The 21,045-nt window shown below is 37.8% G+C and overlaps 1 protein-coding gene across 2 annotated transcripts in view; it reads left to right on the top strand.

The window, feature by feature from the left end:
* PIK3CB (phosphatidylinositol-4,5-bisphosphate 3-kinase catalytic subunit beta) overlaps positions 1-20,819 on the top strand; it is a 169,603-nt gene extending 148,784 nt beyond the window's left edge. For both annotated transcript variants that reach the window (XM_001495416.6, XM_023621014.2), the window contains exons 18-23: positions 707-785; positions 12,450-12,617; positions 14,137-14,260; positions 17,586-17,731; positions 18,850-18,982; positions 19,374-20,819. In XM_001495416.6, coding sequence (XP_001495466.3) covers positions 707-785; positions 12,450-12,617; positions 14,137-14,260; positions 17,586-17,731; positions 18,850-18,982; positions 19,374-19,511 — 788 coding nt within the window. In that variant the 3' untranslated portion in view covers positions 19,512-20,819. The remainder of the gene's footprint in view (positions 1-706; positions 786-12,449; positions 12,618-14,136; positions 14,261-17,585; positions 17,732-18,849; positions 18,983-19,373) is intronic.
* The last annotated feature ends 226 nt before the right edge of the window (positions 20,820-21,045 follow it).

The following is a 21,045-nucleotide window of genomic DNA, read 5'->3' as shown; positions in this document are numbered from 1 at the left end:
CTGACTACAGGCAAGTCTTGCACAATTCATTGAGCTTCAAGTTCTTCATGTCCGTGATGATTATAGCATCTGTATTTTGGGTTTCTTAAAAGGAATTAAGGGAGATAACATAAGTAAATGGGTTTAATATAATACATGCCTAAAACTATTTTGAAAAGAGCTTGTAGTGTTTAGCTAGACATTTAACCCCATTTGACCACACGAATGTCATTATGTGGAAGTCAATAGTTTCGGAGCCTCTGTTACCTGAAAATTACCCTTAGACGTGATAATTAATTAAGTTTTACAGTTTTACAAACCCGTCATGCAATTAGTTATGTGATTCTTAAGAACTTTCTGTGCATCCCTAAAAGCAAACAAGAAGGAAAAAATTTAGCAACGTGAATTGTGTGTTTGCTGTAATACGTCATTCCTGTGTATAACAGTATTACAGCATCCATGCAGTTCGCATAGTACCTTACGCATGGTGAAGAATTAAAAACATTTTTTAATGTAATTTCTGAAATAGTGTTATAAGTACATGCTAAACAACAAATATAATATTTCACATAATGAATATGGTCAACATTAAAATTTAGGGGAAAAATTAGTACAACAGTAGTCAGTGGTTTTAGTTAATTCTGGCTGAATTACCTCATCTGGAATTAACGTTATTAGGTATAAAATGGGAAGCATTTATAATAAAGCAGGGTTTTTTCCCCCTTAGATTTACGACAGGATATGTTGACACTCCAGATGCTGCGCTTGATGGATTTGCTCTGGAAAGAAGCTGGTCTGGATCTTCGGTGAGATTTCTAGTGAATTTATTTTTGTCTCCTATTGTATTCCTTCCATGGCAAAAATTTTAAAACTTTTTGTTGATTCCTTCCCTTCTGCTACTGATTGTTGTTAACAATAATATTTGTGTTGCACTTTACAGTTTACAGTGTGCTCTTAAATGCATTATCTTATTTAAACCTCATCAGGTGTAAAACTGTATATGTGACAGAGATTCCAGAAAGAAGAAATAGGTTTGAACTTGCAGTAAAAGTAAAGCCTGAACAGACAACAGTGGAGTCACATTCGAACCTGTGGTTTTGAAGGTGCTCTCAGGGAGGATTCACTGGTGGTCATGGGAGTGACGAGGCCTGAGACAGGCCTGCCCCTCTCCTTACTTAGCCTCGTAACATCGATTCCTCTACCTTCCTGGGAGGGAAGTGTTTAGTAGGGATCTCGGGGATTTCAGCTTGCCATCATTATTAGGGGTAGACAGTGAGCAGGACAGGTTTATGGAAACAGAAACAGATAAAATGGAAATCTAGTGGATTTTAAAAGTTTTAATTATTATCAAATGTTTTGAGGTGAAGAGCAGATGAAGGTAATTACAAACAAAATATTGATATATTTAACTGCATAAAAATAAAAGATTTGATGTCAACCAACAAAATTAAAAGTTAGGCCTCATGCTAGACATTATATTCATAATGAACAGGACAGGAGGATAATAATCGTAAATATTTAAAGAGCTCATAGATATAAATATATGGGAAAAAGCTGTGAAATATTCATACAAGATATAAAATAAATAAACTAATAATTATATGACGCTGTCAGTTCCAATGTAGAAGTATAAATTACAAGAACAATTGAGGGGGCTGGCCTGTGGTGCAGTGGTTGGGTTTGCTTGTTCCTCTTCGGTGGCCCAGGGTTTCGCCGGTTTGGATCCTGGGTGTGGACATGGCACTGCTCATCAAGCCATGCTGAGGCGGCATCCCACATGCCACAGCTAAAATATACAACTAGGTACCAGGGGTGCTTTAGGGAGAAAAAGGAAAAATAAAATCTTTAAAATATACTACTGTGTGCTGGGGGGATTTGGAGAGAAAAAATCAGGAAAAAAAAAGAAAAAGATCGGTAACAGTTGTTAGCTCAAGTGCTATCTTTAAGAAACAACTAAACAATTGAGGGGCCGGCCCGGTGGCCCAGCGGTTAAGTTCGCATGTTCCGCTTCTCAGCGGCCCAGGGTTCGCCGGTTCGAATCCTGGGTGTGGACACGGCACCGCTTGGCACACCATGCTGTGGTAGGAGTCCCACATAAGGTAAAGTAGAGGAAGATGGGCACGGATGTTAGCTCATGGCCAGGTTTCCTCAGCAAAAAGAGGAGGACTGGCAGTAGTTAGCTCAGGGCTAATTGTCCTCAAAAAAAAAAAAAAAAAAAAAGAAAGAAAACCAAACAATTGAATACTGTTGATTTCCTAGAAAAGATTTTATTCAGTGATAATCTAGTCTAGGACACGATTGAAGCAACAAAAACATAAGTATTTTCGTATACCATTGTAAGTTAATATAAACCTCTCTGTATCAAGTTTTTTTATATCCTGTGTCCAGTATTTCCAGAATTTACTTAAAAATTAGAAATATTAACAGATTTATGCACGAAGATATTCATCCTTGCTTTATGTACAATTTAAAAAATTGGACCAGTCTTTTGAACATTTGCTCAATGGTAGAATAATGGTTTTAAAAAATGATTAGTTTTTCCCTGTGACCAAATATCTCAGGTATTTTAAAATATTTTTTATAGAATTTGGAGAAAGTGCTTATCTTCACATATCAAATGAAATAAGTGAGATGCAAATGTGTTTTTGTATAATTATTTCAACCATATTAAAAATTCACTGGAAAATGACACTAAAATATTGACAGAAACTAAAATGGTAATAGACATTATTTCTGGGTGGTGAAATTAAAGGTGATTTTCCCCCCTACCTCCTTTGTGTACCTGTTTATCTAGTATTCTACAATGAGCATGTGCTCCTTTTTTAATCAAGGCGAAAAAAACCATTAAGCATATTTCACGATATAATACAGGTCCATACAATTTTTAAACTTTTCTTCTACTCTAGTTGATGATGATTAACTTTCTTTTTTTACCTAATCCTTTCTATTTTATTTTTTTTATTTGTGGACTATTTCAAACATGAAACTATAGGAGATAATTTACAACAATTTTATGTTCTAACAGCAAGATTTAAAAAATATATAATTAACAATTAATTGACAGATATTAGCATGTTTCCATATTTACTTTTTTAAAAAACAAGAAATAAGCAGATAAAGTTAATGCATTATCATCCTACTCTCTTGCTTCACATCTCGGAATTAACCGCTATTATAAAGCTGTAATACATATATTTTCATGCTTTAAGTATATATTATATATCCATTGTATGCTTTGAACTTTAAATAAATGCTGTCACATCACACGTAACTTTTTGCAGTTTACTTTTTTCTTATAACATTTTTTGAGATTTGTCAAGATTAGTATGTGAAGTTCTAATTCATTATGTTCACTTCTGTATTAATTCTTTGAATAAATGTAAAAATTTATCCATTCCCCTATAAGTAGCTATTTGCCCCCTCCCCCACTTTGCCCCCTGCAAACCCAAACGAACTGTACAGTTTACACGCTTCTAAATATCTCTCTATTCACATAGGAAAGAGTCTTTTAGTTTATATAGCCAGAAGTGGAATTGCTGGGTCATAAAGCATGTGCATTTTCAACTTTGCTACCATTGCCCAAATACTTTCCAGAATAGTTGTACCACTATTGTTTCCACACAGAAATGTCTGCCTGCACTTGTTAATTTTTTGCAGTTCTGGTGGATATAACAAAGTATCCCATAGAATTTTAATTTGCATTTCTTTTATTAGTAGTTTGGGTGAGTATGCTTCAGTGTTTATAAGTATTGTGTTTTCTCTCCTATGAATTACCTAGGTTCCTTTAAGGTTTAAAATGCTTTTTCTTATATTATTTTAAAAATTCCTTCCCTGTACAATTGTCTTAAAGATGTTCTTTTATGTTTTACTTTGCTAATTTTAAACTTGGTATACTTAAAGATATTCTTTTGTGTTTTATTTTGCTAATTTTAAACTTGCTGTACTTTCCCTTCTTTTTCTCTCTCTGCAAAAGTTTGATCCTGGTGTTGATTTTTTGGAGTCTAGGTTGTTTTGTTTTGCTTTGTTTCTGCTGTGGAAGATTCACCCTGAGCTCACATCTGTTACCAATTTTCCTCTTTTTCCTGAAGGAGATTTGCCCTGAGCTAACAGCTGTGCTAGTCTTCCTCTATTTTATATGTGAGTTGCTGCCACAGCATGGCTGCTGATAAGTAGTTTAGGTCCACGTGAGCCTGGGGCACCAAAGCAGAGCATGCAGAACTTAACCACTAGACTAAGGGGCTGGCCCTTGGAGTCTAGGTTTTTTTTTACTAATTATTTTCCTTAATGGTTTTTGGACTCTTCAGATTGTTTTCCTGCTTGAGTCAGTTTTGAGGCTAAGAATTTTCCAGTTCATTAATTGAATACTGTATATTTTTTATAACATCTTCTTGTAATTTAAAATCTCTATGTTTAATCTTTTCTTCTTTTGCATGTGTAAAATTATTTTATATGCAATGTTTTTTCCTTATTAGAGGTTTGCTGCTTAGTATTGTAAAAGAATGAGCTTCTTGTTTTGTGGTTTTTTTTGTTTGTTTTCTGTTTTATCATTGATTACCTCTTTATGGTTTCCTTCCTTTTACCTGTGTTTGTTCTGTTCTTTGGATTTTTTTAGTTGAATGTTTAGAACATTAATTTTCACTCTTTTTCATATATACAATTAAAACCATAAATTTCCTCTAACTACTGCCTTAGCTGCATCTCAAAGGTCTTAGCATGTACTTACTTATGTACTTTCATAATGCATCAAACTATATAGAATTCAAGGCTGACTACCTGTGTGCCTGTTGGGGGCCTGCCCTTGGCAGCCAGCCAGGTAGTTCAGAACTGTGCCTTAGCTATAACTTGTGTAAAGCCTCAAAGTTGCAAGGGGTGAGAGCTCAGGTCTTGTAAGTTCTTTCCTGTACATGTGCACAGCCCTGGGCATGCACACGACCTTCTAGATTCCTACAAATATGTTGGAGTTTTTCACCGTACCCTGTGGACATCTCACTCCCCAGCTTTTCCTTTTAAGCTTTTTTGGTAGCATGTTGTTTGCCTCAGCTATTATTTATGCCTTAGCTGCAGTATTAAACAATTGATTTTGAACATTCTCTAGAAACATCCCCAGGTAAAAGGCATCTCACACCAGATGAGGTCTGAGCCAAGTCAAAGAAACAGACTTGCAAGTGGGATCTTCCTGTGAAGCACTAGAGAGTTCAAAGAATGACAACTGTGTTAGATGGGGCTTTGGAGGAACTCTAGCCCCATTTTTGTCCCTTGTAGGAGATAGCAAATTGCTATATTCCCTATGATTGTGGGCTGTTCATTGTCAAGTCTACTGTAGAACTGGGAAGGAGGAGGATGGGTCTTGGTAAAGTATGACTGAGATTTAGCTGTTTCCTTCAATAAACACTCCCTAGATGGCTGCAAGCCTTTCTTGTGTTTCCGTATTACTGAAATAGTTGATTCTGGCAATTTTTTGCCAGTGTTCTTGTTGCTTTTATGGAAGAGTGGATTTTCAGAGGTCCTTAACTCCCTGTTTTTGCTGACATCACCTGGTTATAGAATTTTTAAATCTAAATTGATAGCTGCTTTCCTTAGAAAACTTAGAAAACTTCCATTGTATTCTAACCTCTGTTATTTTTTAAAAATCTGTGAGTGTAAATAATCAGTTTTTTACCTCACTGCAGAAAAAACTTTCTCTTTGCCTTTGGTTTCTGCAGTTTTACTAAAATTTATCTGTGTATGAATTTCTTTTTATTTTTCCTTATTCTCATTATATCTTTTCAATCAAAGAAAATCACATCTTTTAGTTTCTACAAAATATATCCATATTCTTCAATATTGCAGTTCTCCCACTCTCATAGACTTCTCCTGCTCCTTTAGTAGATGTATGTTGGACTTCTCTGTTCTGTCCTGTCTGTCTCTTAACCTATCTTTCCTATTTCCTACCTTTTTATTTTTATGTGACAGTCTCTCTATTTCCTTTTACTCTATCTTCCAGTTCACAAATTCTCTCTTCAACATTGTCTAATCTCTTTTGTATTCAATGTAGTGTGTTTATTTCAATGACAATTAAAAAATTTTTTTAAAAAATTTTTTGATGAGGAAGATTGTCCCTGAGTTAACATCTTCGCCAGTCTTCCTCTACTTTGTATGTGGGACACTGCCACAGCATGGCTTGATGAGTGGTGTGTAGGTCTGCACCCAGGATCCAAACCTGCGAACCCTGAGCCGCTGAGGCAGAGCACACAAACTTAACCACTATGCCACTGGGCCGGCCCCTCAAAGACCATTTTTATGTAGGAGTTGTATTTGATTTTGTTTTTGTATGCCTGGTCTTTTAAAAAATACTGTAATTACCTATTTCTTTTCATGTCTTTCATAATTTCAGAGTCTCTTTCATTTCGTTCTGTTTTATCTCTTGGGGTGCCACCTTTTTGTTTATCTGCTTAATCTTATTCATTTCCTTGTGTAGTTAATAATATTTGGTTTTGAATTCATTTTGGGTGGAGATTGTGTTTTCTGTGAGGGTCTTTTGTTCCTTAGGGTGTGAAAGTATCTCCCAAAAATGAATTTGTGTTTTGTTTGTGCTGTTCCCAAGATCTTTACACACAATCAACCAGTTTTTATGTTAACTCTTTGCCTTCAGGCTTTTATACCTCATATTTAGTTTATATTTGCATCTCATGAGAATGTGGGAAGGCTTAAGTCTGTGCACTTTCACGAAACATTTTTTATTGCCCACCCAGTGCCCAGGATAGATGGCAGACTTTCATGGCACATCCTCTAGTCCGTGAGCAGATATTTCCTAGTTCCCTTTTCATACACTTGACAGTGCTTTGAGAGCCCCAGCTTTGTGCAAGATCTCAGCTCCAGAGCCTCGGTCTCATGGGCTCAAGACCATGTGTTTTTTTCTCATGGGCATTAAAATGTCAACCAAGTCAGTAACTTCCTGAGCCACTACTATGAATAATCTCTATATTTCTGGGACCTACAGATCTCCTTTTCTTTCTTTATTAACCATAACTATTTATAAAACCTTTTTGACTTTATCTGTTACTTTTTATGTGTTTTAGTACATACAGCAACTTAGTCCACAAGGTTGCTGGAAACAGTTGTACTTGTGATTGACTTTATTCCTGCAAGATTATAAGTATTTCCTGATTAATTTTTTAAGTTTGAGTTATGCTCTGTTCATTACTAAATATATTTTAATTTTTCAAAAACTTAAAAAGTTGCTGTTGATTGACTGAACCAGGCATTGTATTAGGTTCTTCACACGTACAATGTCATGTAATCTCTACAACTCTGTGAGGTCGTCTTATTCCTTTTTAACAGATGAAAAAATTAAGGCTCAAAGTATTTAAACAATTTGTCAAAGATTATAAGAATATTAAGTAGCTCATTAGCCAGATTCACATCCAGGTCTGTCAGGCTCAAAAACTTGATGACTTTCTGTTATTTTACCAGTCTTGAATGAGAAAACAGTTATGGTAAGATATATCTAGTGACCCTTTGTTTATTTATCAAAGTGTTCTGGTGCCCCAAATATTCAATTTTCCATTGTTTTTTTTTTTTTTTAAGAAAAGAGTTTTCTACTCTTAGATCCTTCCAGGGTAAATATTTCCAGTGCTGTTGAGGTAGAAAGAGCAGTTTGCTGTGGGTGTTGTTCCTTTCATGGGACCTGTAGATGTGATTGGAATAAGGACAAGAGATAATAGTTCATATACAAAGGACTCTTTGAGGTCCATAAATGACACAGTTTTGCTTTTAAATTAGGAGGAATTTCTAATACAGCTGTGTGAAAACAGCATTAGTAGTTTTGAATAGGTAGCAAGTTTTTGGGTCACCTACCCAGTTATAAGACGTACTGCATGGATAAGAGGATGGGTAATTATGAGAAACTCTGCCTGAGGAACATAAACCCAGAAGCGTCTGGGCTGCCTTTTTTTTTTTTTTTTTTTTTTTGGTGAGTAAAGTTTTATTGGCACACAGCCACAACCCGTTTGTTTACATGTTGTCTGTGCCTGCTTTTATGCTGTAACTGCAGAATTAAGTAGTGACCTAGTAGTCTGCAGCACCTCAAATATTTACTATCTGGCTCCTTCCCGTAAAAGTAAACCCTGACGAAAATGTTCTTATTTGAGTTATCCCACAGAAAATGGGGGAAACTTTTCAACCTTAGGCTAGTAACTCATTGGTTCTTTGCAGTGTTAGCACATAAGCTACATAGTGGTCTCCTTTACTAAGAGCAGATTCAGGCCATATGATGAGTCTTGTTTAGTTATGAAAGGCTGAACTGAAGACTGTCCTTAGTTCGTCAGCCTAGTTGAAAACCCCAACCAAGTTCTTTTCTGTTAGTTTTGATTTTACCCATTCTATTCAGATGTAAAGCACATTTAGCATCCAATGAAGTTCATTGTGAGCTGAGGCGAAGGGAGGCAGCCACATGTGGGAGTACCAGAAATAAACCTGGTGTCTGTCTGATGGGAAGCAATGTGTGTCTAACAAGGAAAAGGAACTTGTCTATCCAGTGAGATCTGTGCTGACTTTTTGTACTCTGACCCCATGTTAAAAAAATATGCAGGACTTTAATTCTTTTGAGTTCATTTCAAACTAATACCTTTTTCTCACCAAACGTTTTTTACTGTTTCTATAAATATATGTGCTCCAGTGTTCCTGCTGTGTTTGTTTTTCTTTTGGCCAGCTGTTCAGGTTAAACTGGGTCATGTAGCACACACTCTTTTAAGTTCAATCTCAAATCTTCAGGTACCTTCTATACATTACTACTTTGATCAGAATATTTTAGTACTTGTGCCACTGTCTTGTTAACATGAATAAAGTGCATATTTCTCATTTTGATTTTTCTCTGATGTCTCAAAATACTCTTTTGGTATCTTTCATTCTAAATTAGAACATTCGTAAGCCTTCAATATGTGAGAACACCCTGACCTCCTTTGGTCAATAAATAATAAGCCTTTTCTGTCAAGTCTAATAGGTTGTCCTCATGTGGAAATCTCTCTGGCCTTTGGTAGATTTGACTGTCCTCTACCACCCCTCCTCCCCCAAAAATATGTGTGATGTTGAATTTTGGGCAGTTGTCTTCATTGTGACTTTACATCTGAGTTACGCTAATGAGGTTTACTTCCCTTTTAAGAGAGTTACACAACAGTTCTTTGATGACACTCGTATCCTTAGTCTTGGAAGGATGCAGTAATGCAAGCGTTAGGTAAAAGAGTTACACTTCACTCCTTTGGAGGCAATGAGCTAAGGTACCATTCAGACTTGGGTTGATGTGTCAGAGTCAAAGCCAGAGAAAACTTTCTACGTATCCATTCAGAGTAAGATTATGGGGCTGCCACCCCTACTGCTATAGAATTTATTTTGGTTTTTAACGCTTGCTTTGGTGGAAGGGTAACAATTGTTCCTTGAGTCAGGGAGTCTGAGAAAGGAAGGTAAACATTACTAATTGTTTTCAAGGCCTTTATAAGAAGTGTAGAAGTTGAGTGCAAAGGGGGCCCGTGTAAGATGGTCAGGGCTCCAAGAGTTTGTCCCCAGCTTGACTTCTGTCAAACTGTCTCTCTGACAAGGATGTTTTTTCCTTCCCATTGTGAGCGTTCCATCCTCAAGACACTGAATGCTTTCATCGTTGCCTGCTTTTGACAGGAAGTTATTGGACTTTTGCCCAGTTTGGCTACAAGTGGGGTGGGAGGAGATGCAGGAAAGTGAGCCAAAGTGCACTTTAACCAGGCAGTGTTTACCTCACATGTGTTGTGTCACGATAAGGATAGGGGTGTTTCATTCTCCATAGCTACCCTTCTTACTGAGGGGGAAGTTTTAAAAGGAGAAATAATATTGCAGATGTAAAGCAGTCTATTGGTATATCAGGATGCCAGTATGCAGTTTGACAATTCTGCTTCCAACCTTATTTGCTGTAACTAGGAAAGTGCTTAAAGAGGCATAAAATAATTGAATTGTTAGACGGAAGGAAATTTAGGAACTACTTAATAAAACTCTTCTATCTGATTGTTACACGTACTAACAAACTCATGCGTTTCCCCAGTACACACACACACACGTTCTTTCTCTTTCATGAAATCCTTCAAAGGCTTTCTCAGTGCTTTTAGGAGAGTGACAGAGTCCCTCTATGGCCTATGGGCCCTGCGTGGTCTTTCCAACACTGACCATTTCTTCTCCTCACCTTGTTTTTGTGCTCCCCCTTGCCTTCTCCTCCAGTTCTGCTGTCCTTCCTCCTCACAGAGCTCTTGCCTAACCCTTGACATGTTTTCATGGCATTTGTCATTCACACAGAGATCACATGTACATTGTGCATTTGTGCTTTGTCCCCTCAGTGAGACCAGGGATTGCTGTTTTTGCTCATTTCTGTATCACCAGCAGCTAACACAATGCTTGGCACATAGCTGCACCCAAATATTTATTGAATCCATGAATTCCATCCGATGCATGGATGTAGTCGCCTGACTTTTATTTGAAATTTCCAAGGTATTTCATTTCAGAGTTACTCTCAAGATAATACAGTTTTGAGAAAATGTTTACAACCAAAATGAGAAAGGATAATATTAGTATGTAAGGAACTCATTTAAGTCACTAAGGAAAATGTTTAAAAGCCCAATAAACAGGCAAAGGATGTGAATAGCTAATTCACAAAAGAAATTCTTCTTGGGGCCAGCCTAGGGGCATAGCGGTTAAAGTTTGGACGTTCTGCTTCTGCAGCTGGGGGTTCACTGGTTCACATCCCAGGTGCGGACCTACGCACCACTTGTCAAGCCATGCTGTGGCAGGTGTCCCACATATAAAATAGAGGAAGATGGGCACAGATGTTAGCTCAGGGCCAGTCTTCCTCAGAAAAAAGAGGAAGATTGGTGGCAGATGTTGGCTCAGGGCTAATCTTGCTCAAAACAAGAAAAAAGAAAGAAAGAAATTATTAACAAAAAATTCTTAAAATGGCTAAAAGAGATCTGAGAGTTTTTATTTTCACTGGGAATCATATAAATGCAAATGAAGCAAACTGCAACCTATCAATTTGGCAAAAATTGTTTTGCATAAGAAGCATTCTGTGAAGCCTCTATGTAGTTAGTGACTCTCGAAACTGTTTTAGGTTAAAAAGATAGTTTTAGAGGCACTCAGACCTAGTTTTAAGTCTTGGATCTTCCACTTGGTTAAATATGTAACTTTTTGCAAATTTCTTTTTCCTTATTTGTAAAATTTGGAATTTACCTTATAGAGATTTTGTTGTTAAATTTGTTTATTCATTCAAAAATATTTATTTAGTGCCTGCTTTGTGCCAGGCACATTCTCAGGCATTGAGGATATAGCAGGGAAGAAATCAGCCCTGCCTGATGGAACTTACATCCCAATGGTAGAGACAGACAATAATCAAATAAATAAAATGTCCAGGATGTTGTATAGTGTTGAGTGCTAGAGAGGAAAATAAAGCAGGGAAGAGATAGCAACTATTGTGTCACAGATAGTGTTGCAATTTTAAATAGGACGAGTCAGGAATTTCTCACTGAGATGGTGACATTTCAGCAGATTTCAAAGAGGTAAGGAAGTAAGCCCTGTAGATGTCTTGGGGAAGAATGTTTCAGGCAGAGAAAATAACATATATAAAGAAATGAGGGAGTATTGTGCCTGATATGTTTGAGGACTGGCAAGGAAGCCGCTGTAGTAGGAACGAAGTGAGCAAGGGGAGGGTCCTAGGAGAGGTGAAGGGGCACTAGATCGAAAGGCTTGTGGGCGATGGCAGGCATGCTGGCTTTCACTCTAAGGTGGGAAGCCGTTGCGGAAATTTTGATCAGGGGAGTGACATAACATGAGTATATTTTAAGTGAATTATGTTGCTGTTGCGTTTAGAACAGACTGTGATGTAGGGAGACTAGTTAGGAAACTTTAATAATTGAGTAAGGGTTGATGGTGACTTGGACTAGGGTGGGAGCAGAAGGAAGGGTGGAGGCAGAGAAGTACTTAGACTCTGTATACATTTTCAAGATAGGTAAATACCCACGCATGAGAGAAGAGTCAAAGATGACTTTCAGGTTGTGGGCTTGAACACATGGAAGGATGGAGTTGCTGTTAGCCAAGGTGATGTGTAAAGTGCTTCGCCCACTATGTGGCACCTATTAGGTGCTCTGTAAAGGGTGGTTTCAAAATTTAGAGTTAAAATGAAAGACTTTCATCTGATGTGCTTCTGTCCACCTACACAAACAATAGAATATTTCACCAGAATAACTAGATAACAAATTATACGTTTAGATGGCACATTGGATTTTTAGTAAATTATCTGTTAGCCAAGAGATTTACTCCCTAATAGAAGGTAGAACTCATATTTTTCTGTATGACAATAATAAAATAATGGCAAGGGTATCAATAGTAATAAAACTTTCATAAAATCAAAGAAAAAACTCCATTAATGTCTCATTTTATGGATAATATACACATGTGACTATGCCCGTTTTTTTCCCTTTCAGGATGCTGCCTTATGGCTGTTTAGCAACAGGAGACCGCTCTGGCCTCATTGAAGTTGTGAGCACCTCTGAAACAATTGCTGACATTCAGCTGAACAGTAGCAATGTGGCTGCTGCAGCAGCCTTCAATAAAGATGCCCTTCTGAACTGGCTTAAAGAATACAATTCTGGGTTAGTTTATTTTGTTTGATTATCATTTTTCTGAACAAACAGTCAAATAACTGGGGTCGGCCTAGTGGCACAGTGGTTAAGTTTGCATGTTCTGCTTTGGTGGCCTGGGGTTCCTGGGCTCTGGTCCTGGGTGCAGACCTACACACCTCTCATCAAGCCAGGCTGTGGCAGTGTCCCACATACAAAAAAATAGAAGAAGATTGTCACAGAGTTAGCTCAGGGCCAATCTTCCTCACCAAAAACAAAAACCGAAAACAAAACCAAAAAACAGTCAAATAACTATAACAAATTCTAATTTTGCCAATTAGAATCATTAGTGTCCTAGAGGAAATATTAGTCTTATTTATTGCTTCGTTTCAGATTAGATCAAAATGACAAATAGCCCTTCCTAAAGTCTGTCAGGTAGTTAGCATTGAATTCTGCAGTTATCTAGATCAAATTTCAGAGGCCTACCGTAGATAGAATCTAAGAATTTAAGTATTTTTTAAATAACATATAAATTTTTGTGTAAGTATATCAACTTCTGTAATTATGTGAATGTATGAACTTAAGTAAGTTTTCAGTAGGTTTTTAAAATAGAATTAAATGAGTTTGTAGTCTCTGATCTCTCCAAACTAAAAAATACAGTGCTAGAAATTGTGTTATTTATGGTTATTGTGTTGGAAAAGTCCTAATACATAGGAGATTAAGGAATTTCACAGTGAGGGGAAAACACTGTGTAAGTATTTTTGGCTGAAGACTTCAAAGTCAAACTTAAATTTTATCATTGGCAAAATCCAAGGACTTGTATGTGAGAATCAGTTTCCAAATTTTGATCTAAGGACCTTGTCTCTAAAAGGTCTATATTACTCACTTCTGATTTTAAGTCAGTGATTTAAATGGTTGGAACTGCTGTACGTTGACTATTAAATGTGGAATTCTAATATGTTCCAAAGCTGAGGCCGGCCCGGTGGCGCAGCAGTTAAGTGCGCACATTCCGCTTCGGCAGCCCGGGGTTTGCCGGTCCGGATCCCAGGTGCAGACATGGCACCACTTGGCAAGCCATTCTGTGGTTAAAGTAGAGGAAGATGGTCACGGATGTTAGCTCAGGGCCAGTCTTCCTCAGAAAAAAGAGGAGGATTGACAGCAGTTAGCTCAGGGCTTATTCCTCAAAAAAAAAAAAGGTATTAAAATGTTCCAAAGCCCCAGCGTCATCCAGCAAAGCTGATGGTGCCCTCTCATTTCTGTGCATGTGAACCTGTCCCTCCCTCCTGAAACACAGCTCTCAGGACACAGCTGTTTGAATGGCGAGGTCCAGTTATCTGAGCTTTTGAGCCAGTCTGCCATCCCTCTCTGCCCTGCTCCTGTGATGATCATTCTCGCTCTTGGCTCATCCAGCATGTTCTGCTCATATGGTTTCGGCAACTCTGTGTTGCAGTTCTCCTCACAATTAAAAAGGAAACAGAAGTGTGAATTGCATCTCATCCTACACATTTGGAGGCTAAAAACCTTTGTTGCTTCTATTTTTCCTCTTGTTCAGGGATGACCTGGACCGAGCCATTGAAGAGTTTACCCTGTCCTGTGCCGGCTACTGTGTAGCTTCTTATGTCCTTGGAATTGGTGACAGACATAGCGACAACATCATGGTCAAAAAAACTGGCCAGGTGAGCTGTTCCCCAGAGTCGGCCAAGGCCCTCAGTGATGTTATTACTTATGTACAGCACAGTCTCTTGTGAAACTCAGGCAGATTCTTTAGTGAACCTCGGAATCATGTCTTTGTCTTTCCTTTTATGTTCTGCTCATTTCATATACTATCTGCTTCATATATTTATTGGTTTGTTTGCTTAAAGTTAGGTGATAAGCATTTATTTAAACGTTTAAAAAGTTATTGCAGTTAGTTAAAAGTCACCTATTCTTTCATTCTAAGAAATTGTATTTGGGAGGAGAAGGAGCAGATGATGTGCAGGATGTATTAGCTGTAAAGAAGATAGCTAATGCTAAAAAAAAAGTGAAGATGAACCCCACTTGAGCCGTTTTCTCTTTTAGAACATCAAGTCTAATTATATATGGGAGTAGGGAGAAATGGAGTATGAGTAATACCATTTTTGGGGTAACTAGAGAACTAGACTCAGATATTTATGAAGAAGTTCTTAGTTTTCAAATGAAAAGTTTCTCCTTTTTTGGAATGGCTTATATTTGTTTGTAAATGCTTTTATATGAAGCAAAGACAGATGAGGTATTTGGGATAATTTTTCAGTTTAGCCACCCTTGCAATTCCTTGCCACTAGAGATATTCCAGAGTGAAAATTTGGGGGTCACTGTGTAAGCTCTGGCTCTAGGTGAGACCCAGAGTTTTAAACTCCTGGGAGATCCAGGTAGTTCTGGCTTGGGGCTTTTAGAGTTGAACCTGTGTTCATACTGAAAGGATTCCCTCAGACTTCTTGTCAAATTGAACACATAGGTTTTTCTCCATTCTTTCCTGACACTCTTCTAATATATATTAAGGAATAAGAAATATATAAATCCAAGAAGTCAAAGATAATAGGAGAAGGGGCCACGGTGGGTGAAAGACATCAACAGATTTGGGGATGATAGATAACAAAATGGAAAAGCAGCAATGATTAGCATAGCTGAGTAAATGGAAACCTGCATACTTGTAGAGGGGTATGTCAGTCCAAGAAAAGCTCTGGAATCAGAGGCACTAGGTAAGGCTGAAGGTGGTGATAGGGGATGAGGATGCAAATAGGATTGATTGGCAGTTTACAAATGGAGCATTTAGGTGCTCAAGTCTCCTTCCCAACTCTGAGAAGGAAATAGAAGATTTACTCCCTGAAGAAACTGATTCTTCTGACTCAGGGACACCAGGTTCTGCAGAGGCTGAACCAAAGGTACCATATTAAAAATGGGCATGAAATGAAAATACTAAATGGTATGATCCTCAGCCACTTCTGCTTGCTTTGCTCACTAGAAACTGGGTGTGTATCCACGCTCTCAGCAAGAGACTAGATGGTTTTTCTCAAGAGAATCTGAGTGGTTCTAGTGGAAAGACCTACAGATCCTGACAGTTGAGGTCTCTCCCTAGTCATTCTGCTAGTAAACCCACCAATCAACAATCCTACCAGGTACACAGAATTTCCCTTCAACTTTTTAGTGACCCATTCTTAAGTATGAATGGTCGGCCAAGGATTAGCAGGTGCTTGAGGGGAGCCTCCACCGTGAAAGACGGAGACCAAAACAAGGAAAATGGGGAGAAAGAGAACTCTGGGAAAGAAGTGTAACTGCAGTAAACAGAGGATGATTTAAAAAATCAAAACAAAAAGACATGGCATTTATGAAGTAATAATGGGATTTTATTTTTTAAAAACCAGAAAGTAGAATTCTTGGAAATTAAAAAAAGAAACAAAAAGTTAAAAGAGAAGTAATGTAAACTAAAGATCAGCTAATATTTATTGAACTCAACTTGTAGAAGGCACAGTTCTAAGTTCTTTAGTTAACTTCTTCAGTCTTCATGAAAACCTTGTAGTGGTAGCAGTATTCCCATTTACAGATGAGAAAATTGAAGTAATAGAGTGGACATACCAGGATTTAAATCCTGGCAGTTTGGCTCAGATTCTGTTTTTTAGCCACCATGCTATATATTGCCCTTTAATATCCCCCAAAGAACAAAATATCTGATAAATAGAAAAAAGAGGATCTAGAAATGGTAGAGAATCAGTCCAGGGAGGCTTACCACCAGCCTAATAGGAATTCCTGGAAGAAGTAACAGAGAATAGGAAGGGAAGGAACTTACCAAATAACATAAAATAATGTTTTATATTATATATAATAGCAAATAATATAAAAACATTTTCCAAAGCGGATGTTCACAAAATTCAGTAAAAAGAGCATAAAAGTTCCCTCATGGTGGATGAAAAGACACTAAAAGGCCCTCTGCCACGACATTTCAGTGCATCAAGCACAAAGAGATGGTCTTACAACCTTCCCAGAGACCGGGCAGGCCACACACCAGGGTTCAGGAGTCAGATTTGGCTTCTCAGTAGCAACATTGGAAACTATAAGACAGTGGAAGTTAGCCTTCATAAATATGAGAAAAAATGATTTCTAACCTAGAATTCTATAACCAAACTATCAGTCAAATGTAAAGGTGGAATAAAAACATTGTCAAACATACCAGTTCTCAAAAGTCATATCTCCTCTGCATTTTTTCTCAGGAGGCTGCCAGAATAAGGGCATCCACCAAAACAAGGGTCTACACTCATAGTTATAGTTCTCAACTGGGGTGCTTTTGCCCTCGGGACATTTCTCAGTGTCTGAAGACATTTCTGGTTGTCATAACTGGAGAGGGCTGTGTCTACTGGCATCTAATGGCTGTAGGCTAGGAATGCTGCTAAATATCTTACAGCATACAGGACAGAACCTCACAACAAAGAATTATGGGTCCCTAAATGTCAGCAGTGCCAATATTGAGAAACTCTGGTCTAAATCAAAAGAGAATATGATGTGGGACTCCAAATGGGAGAATAGTGAAGGGAGAGCCCAGGATGATGGTTCTGTGGCAGGCTAAGTATAAACCTACTGTTTAGAAAAATGGAGGCACATACCAGGAAAAACACATGAAAGAGTGGGGAGAAGTTACCTCTAAGTAGCAGCACTCAAGGTGGTGAGGGAGCTGGTGGGGCAAGGATGTCTTCTCTTTTTGTTATGTTTCTTTGTGTGTATGTTTATTATTTGGATGTATTTTTCTTTTTAAAGATTTGTCTTTCCCACAGGGTATATGCAGGTTAATGTCAGGGTTATTACTGAGTATAAAAGACCTAGGAATGTTAGAAACTCTCTCTTCCCAAGTGGCCTAGTAGGCTGTGAAAACAGAAGGGCTCAGATGAGGTGGGTGTAGTGCATGGGGGTGTAGGACTGCTGAGATCTTGCCTTTCTATTTGGAACTCACCAGAAAAACAAGGGAAATTAAATCCCTTTTTTCCCCCCCCCCAGCTCTTCCACATTGACTTTGGACATATTCTTGGAAATTTCAAGTCTAAATTTGGCATTAAAAGGGAGCGAGTGCCTTTTATTCTTACCTATGATTTCATTCATGTGATTCAACAAGGAAAAACAGGAAACACAGAAAAGTTTGGCCGGTGAGTCTTGCCCTGTGTCAAAGGTCTGCACATCTAATGTTTCCTCATCTGATCAGCTGAACTGAGAGTCCAACTGATTTCTGAAATGAGGCATACTTAGATCTGAGAGATATTCAGTCTGCTAATAGGAGGTTTTTGGGGAGTTTGCCTGTCAGATCCACATTCTGGTTCTGAAATAGAGAAGAGAAACAGAATGCTAGAAATCTAAAATAAGTTACCGTGTTTTATTCCAGTAGTATACCACCTTTTACCTGTCTTAGAAAATTCTCTGAAATTAAGACGTTTGATAGTGAGATGCTGAGAGGGGCAGACATTTTGCTCTCATTCTGTGTGGAGTGCAGTAAGGGAGCTAGGGTTCAGGGACAGACTTTATAATCTCTGATCTATTCCTTGCTATTTGGATCTTTCAAAGTACATTACTTGTCTTCTTATCTTTATTTCTTCATCTTGGAATGGGCACAAGAATAATTCAATTTCAAGGCTATTATGATCATGAGAGAGATGTTATGTGCTGTGACCAACTCATACTATAGGCTTACCAAATAATTTCTGTTATTTCTGATTCTGCCAGGTTTCTGCAGAATATACCTCTGGGTCCGTTTTTCTCTTTGGCAAAATTAGGGAGATAGGATTGGGTGGTCCTCTTGAATGAGAGAGAGGGAAGGCAGATGACGGGGAGGCGTAATGCAAAAGCATTGACACTGATTTGGGGGACATTAAAGAAATTAATCTCTGGAGTCAGACCGTAAATCTAGAATCTAGAATTATGTTCAGAAATCCTCATGGATTATAATTATCACTTGTTTTATAATCATTTTTTGTGTCTTATAAGATATAAAAGCCTAGATTGTGTTATATTGCCTTTTATCTTAGAATTTCAATTTAGTTTTGTTTTTGAAAAGGATGTGTGTGATTTTAGAGAGCATGACTTATTTTATGTAAATTTTAGTCATGGGACAATTTTCAAAGAAGTAAAAAATCAGAAATGAACCTTTAGTTCAGTAGAAATTTTCCAACTCTTATGGAAAGTCTAGATATGTCTCTCTTGTTTTCCTTTATGAAATTTACTATCTCCCCTCTAACATCATGCTTTTGGGATTTGCTGCATCAACTAAAAGGTTCCGCCAATGTTGTGAGGATGCGTATCTGATTTTACGACGACATGGGAATCTCTTCATCACTCTCTTTGCACTGATGTTGACTGCAGGGCTTCCTGAGCTCACATCAGTCAAGGATATACAGTATCTTAAGGTACAAACCTCTTTTTTTGTATATTGGACTTTGTGGGCGTAGAGCTCAGCAATACCTGCCTATTTCATTCAGATGTTCAAAGGGAATGGCACAAAGTCATTTCCTGTGAGACAGTTCTTACCTGGGAGCGATAGTGGCAAGCAGCTGAGTAGTTATCTTGCAGTAATCATAAATTCATTTCATCTTCAGAAACCCTTTGGTAGAGGTCATATTATCACCCTACCTTGGTGTTCATTCTCCCTCCTGCAAACAGCATTTCAATGAGAAGATGAGGCACACTGCTGCATGGTGGCTGGGGAGGCATGGCTGAGCCAGCCTCCTGCAGACTTTGTTATTTGTATGTCACTACAGAGGATGTATAAAGTCTGATTTTCTTTTCCTTCATTTTTAGGACTCTCTTGCCCTAGGGAAGAGTGAAGAAGAAGCACTCAAGCAATTTAAGCAAAAATTTGATGAGGCACTCAGGGAAAGCTGGACTACTAAAGTAAACTGGATGGCCCACACAGTCCGGAAAGACTACCGATCTTAACGATCAGCCTTTGCTCCTAATGTATTTGTTGGTTTTGTTTAGTTTTCCTTTTGCACTTGCACTAAATTGTACGTGACCCTGCCAGAGATGTTATAAAGGGAATGGAATCCTGGAACTCAGAGTTAAATTAAGAACAAGGCATCCCACAGAACCTAATCTGAACACTCCCTCATGACCACCCTCTGCTTTTTGAATGCTTCCAAGATTCGTCATGAAAACTGTCAACATTATGGATAATCATTTTCTGCTGACTTTGCACGCCAAGGAATGCTACTAGAGATTGTTTTTTGTCTTTCTGTCTTTTTTTTTTTTTTTTTTACTTGGTACTTGTCTGGAAAGGTGTAAATACTTCTTCATCATATTGTGACCAAGTGTTATCACTCAGCCAACTTATCCACACCTGGGGACAGGTGGCTGTTCTTACTTTCCAAATGAGGCTTAAAAGAAAGGTATCTTTCTTCCCTTTTTAAATTGTGTAAACTACAAATTATAATATAATTTGAAATTATGATTATTTTTCAAAAGAAATCTTTTAAATCTGTGGAAACATTAATTCTTTTGATATTTATCTACCACGATAGCATCATTGCAACCAGACTTGCTGAAAATCTGCTGGTGAGGCAAATATAATATATATGCTGCATATATATTTATAAAATTTCTAGTGGGAGTTCTATATAAAAAGATGTTTCTTTGGTTTTCTTCATCCTGTGTTTTAAAATTTTACAAAAAGCAGAGCTTTTTCCTTTGTTACTTTTTAGTTAACTATGTGATCCAGTTCTTCCAGCTGCTTCTGTAATGAGGCGCATATTAATAGTTTTTACATGGTATCTATGAGAGTTCACTTCATAGAGCATAATACTTGAGCAAACGTACCCAAAACAGAAAGCAAATGAAAAGGAAATTTTATGGAATAAACTCCAGATCTGAAATTCAGTATTTTAGTAAAATGCCAGCTGTTCTTACTATATTTATTAAAACTTGTGATAATGTGATTTTTCAAGGATATTCGTTCAAATTGAAATGGTTTCATGCCACATGGAATTCTTTAATTTATTTGTTGAGGTACCGTATATTTAGGGTGCTAGGTGGCAAATAATGTTAATATGTGCAATAGGAACTACTGGTTTGAATGTGTAAATGGATGCTCTTTCTGAGTACTGACAACATCCAGCAAAACTACTGCTTATTCTCCAAAGACTGTTGGGAGCTCTCAATCCTCAAAGACATGGGAAAGAGAACTGAGTATTTGCCCTGTGACTGAGTTTTCTATAGGAATTTTATTAAAGATTGTTTCATTCTGTTGTCCTCCTTGATGTTCTCAGTCAAATCAATGGGTGGGCTGGTTTGGCTGCTCTTGGGATGTGGGGGCCTCTTCTTTATAGGCAGCACAGGCCTTCGGACCTTGGCACTGGGACTCTAAGAAGTGGCCAAGTCGAGACTCACCAACCTCAGGAGCAGGCTAAGGCTCATGTCTCTTGCCTAACTTCTCTCCTTGCTTCCCTTCCCCATCAGGCATTGTAGGAGGCCTCTT

This window comes from Equus caballus, chromosome 16 (assembly GCF_041296265.1).
Source record: "Equus caballus isolate H_3958 breed thoroughbred chromosome 16, TB-T2T, whole genome shotgun sequence".
Taxonomy (NCBI): domain Eukaryota; kingdom Metazoa; phylum Chordata; class Mammalia; order Perissodactyla; family Equidae; genus Equus; species Equus caballus.
The sequence above is the reverse complement of the archived record's forward strand: the minus strand, read 5'-3'. Positions and strand labels throughout refer to the sequence as shown.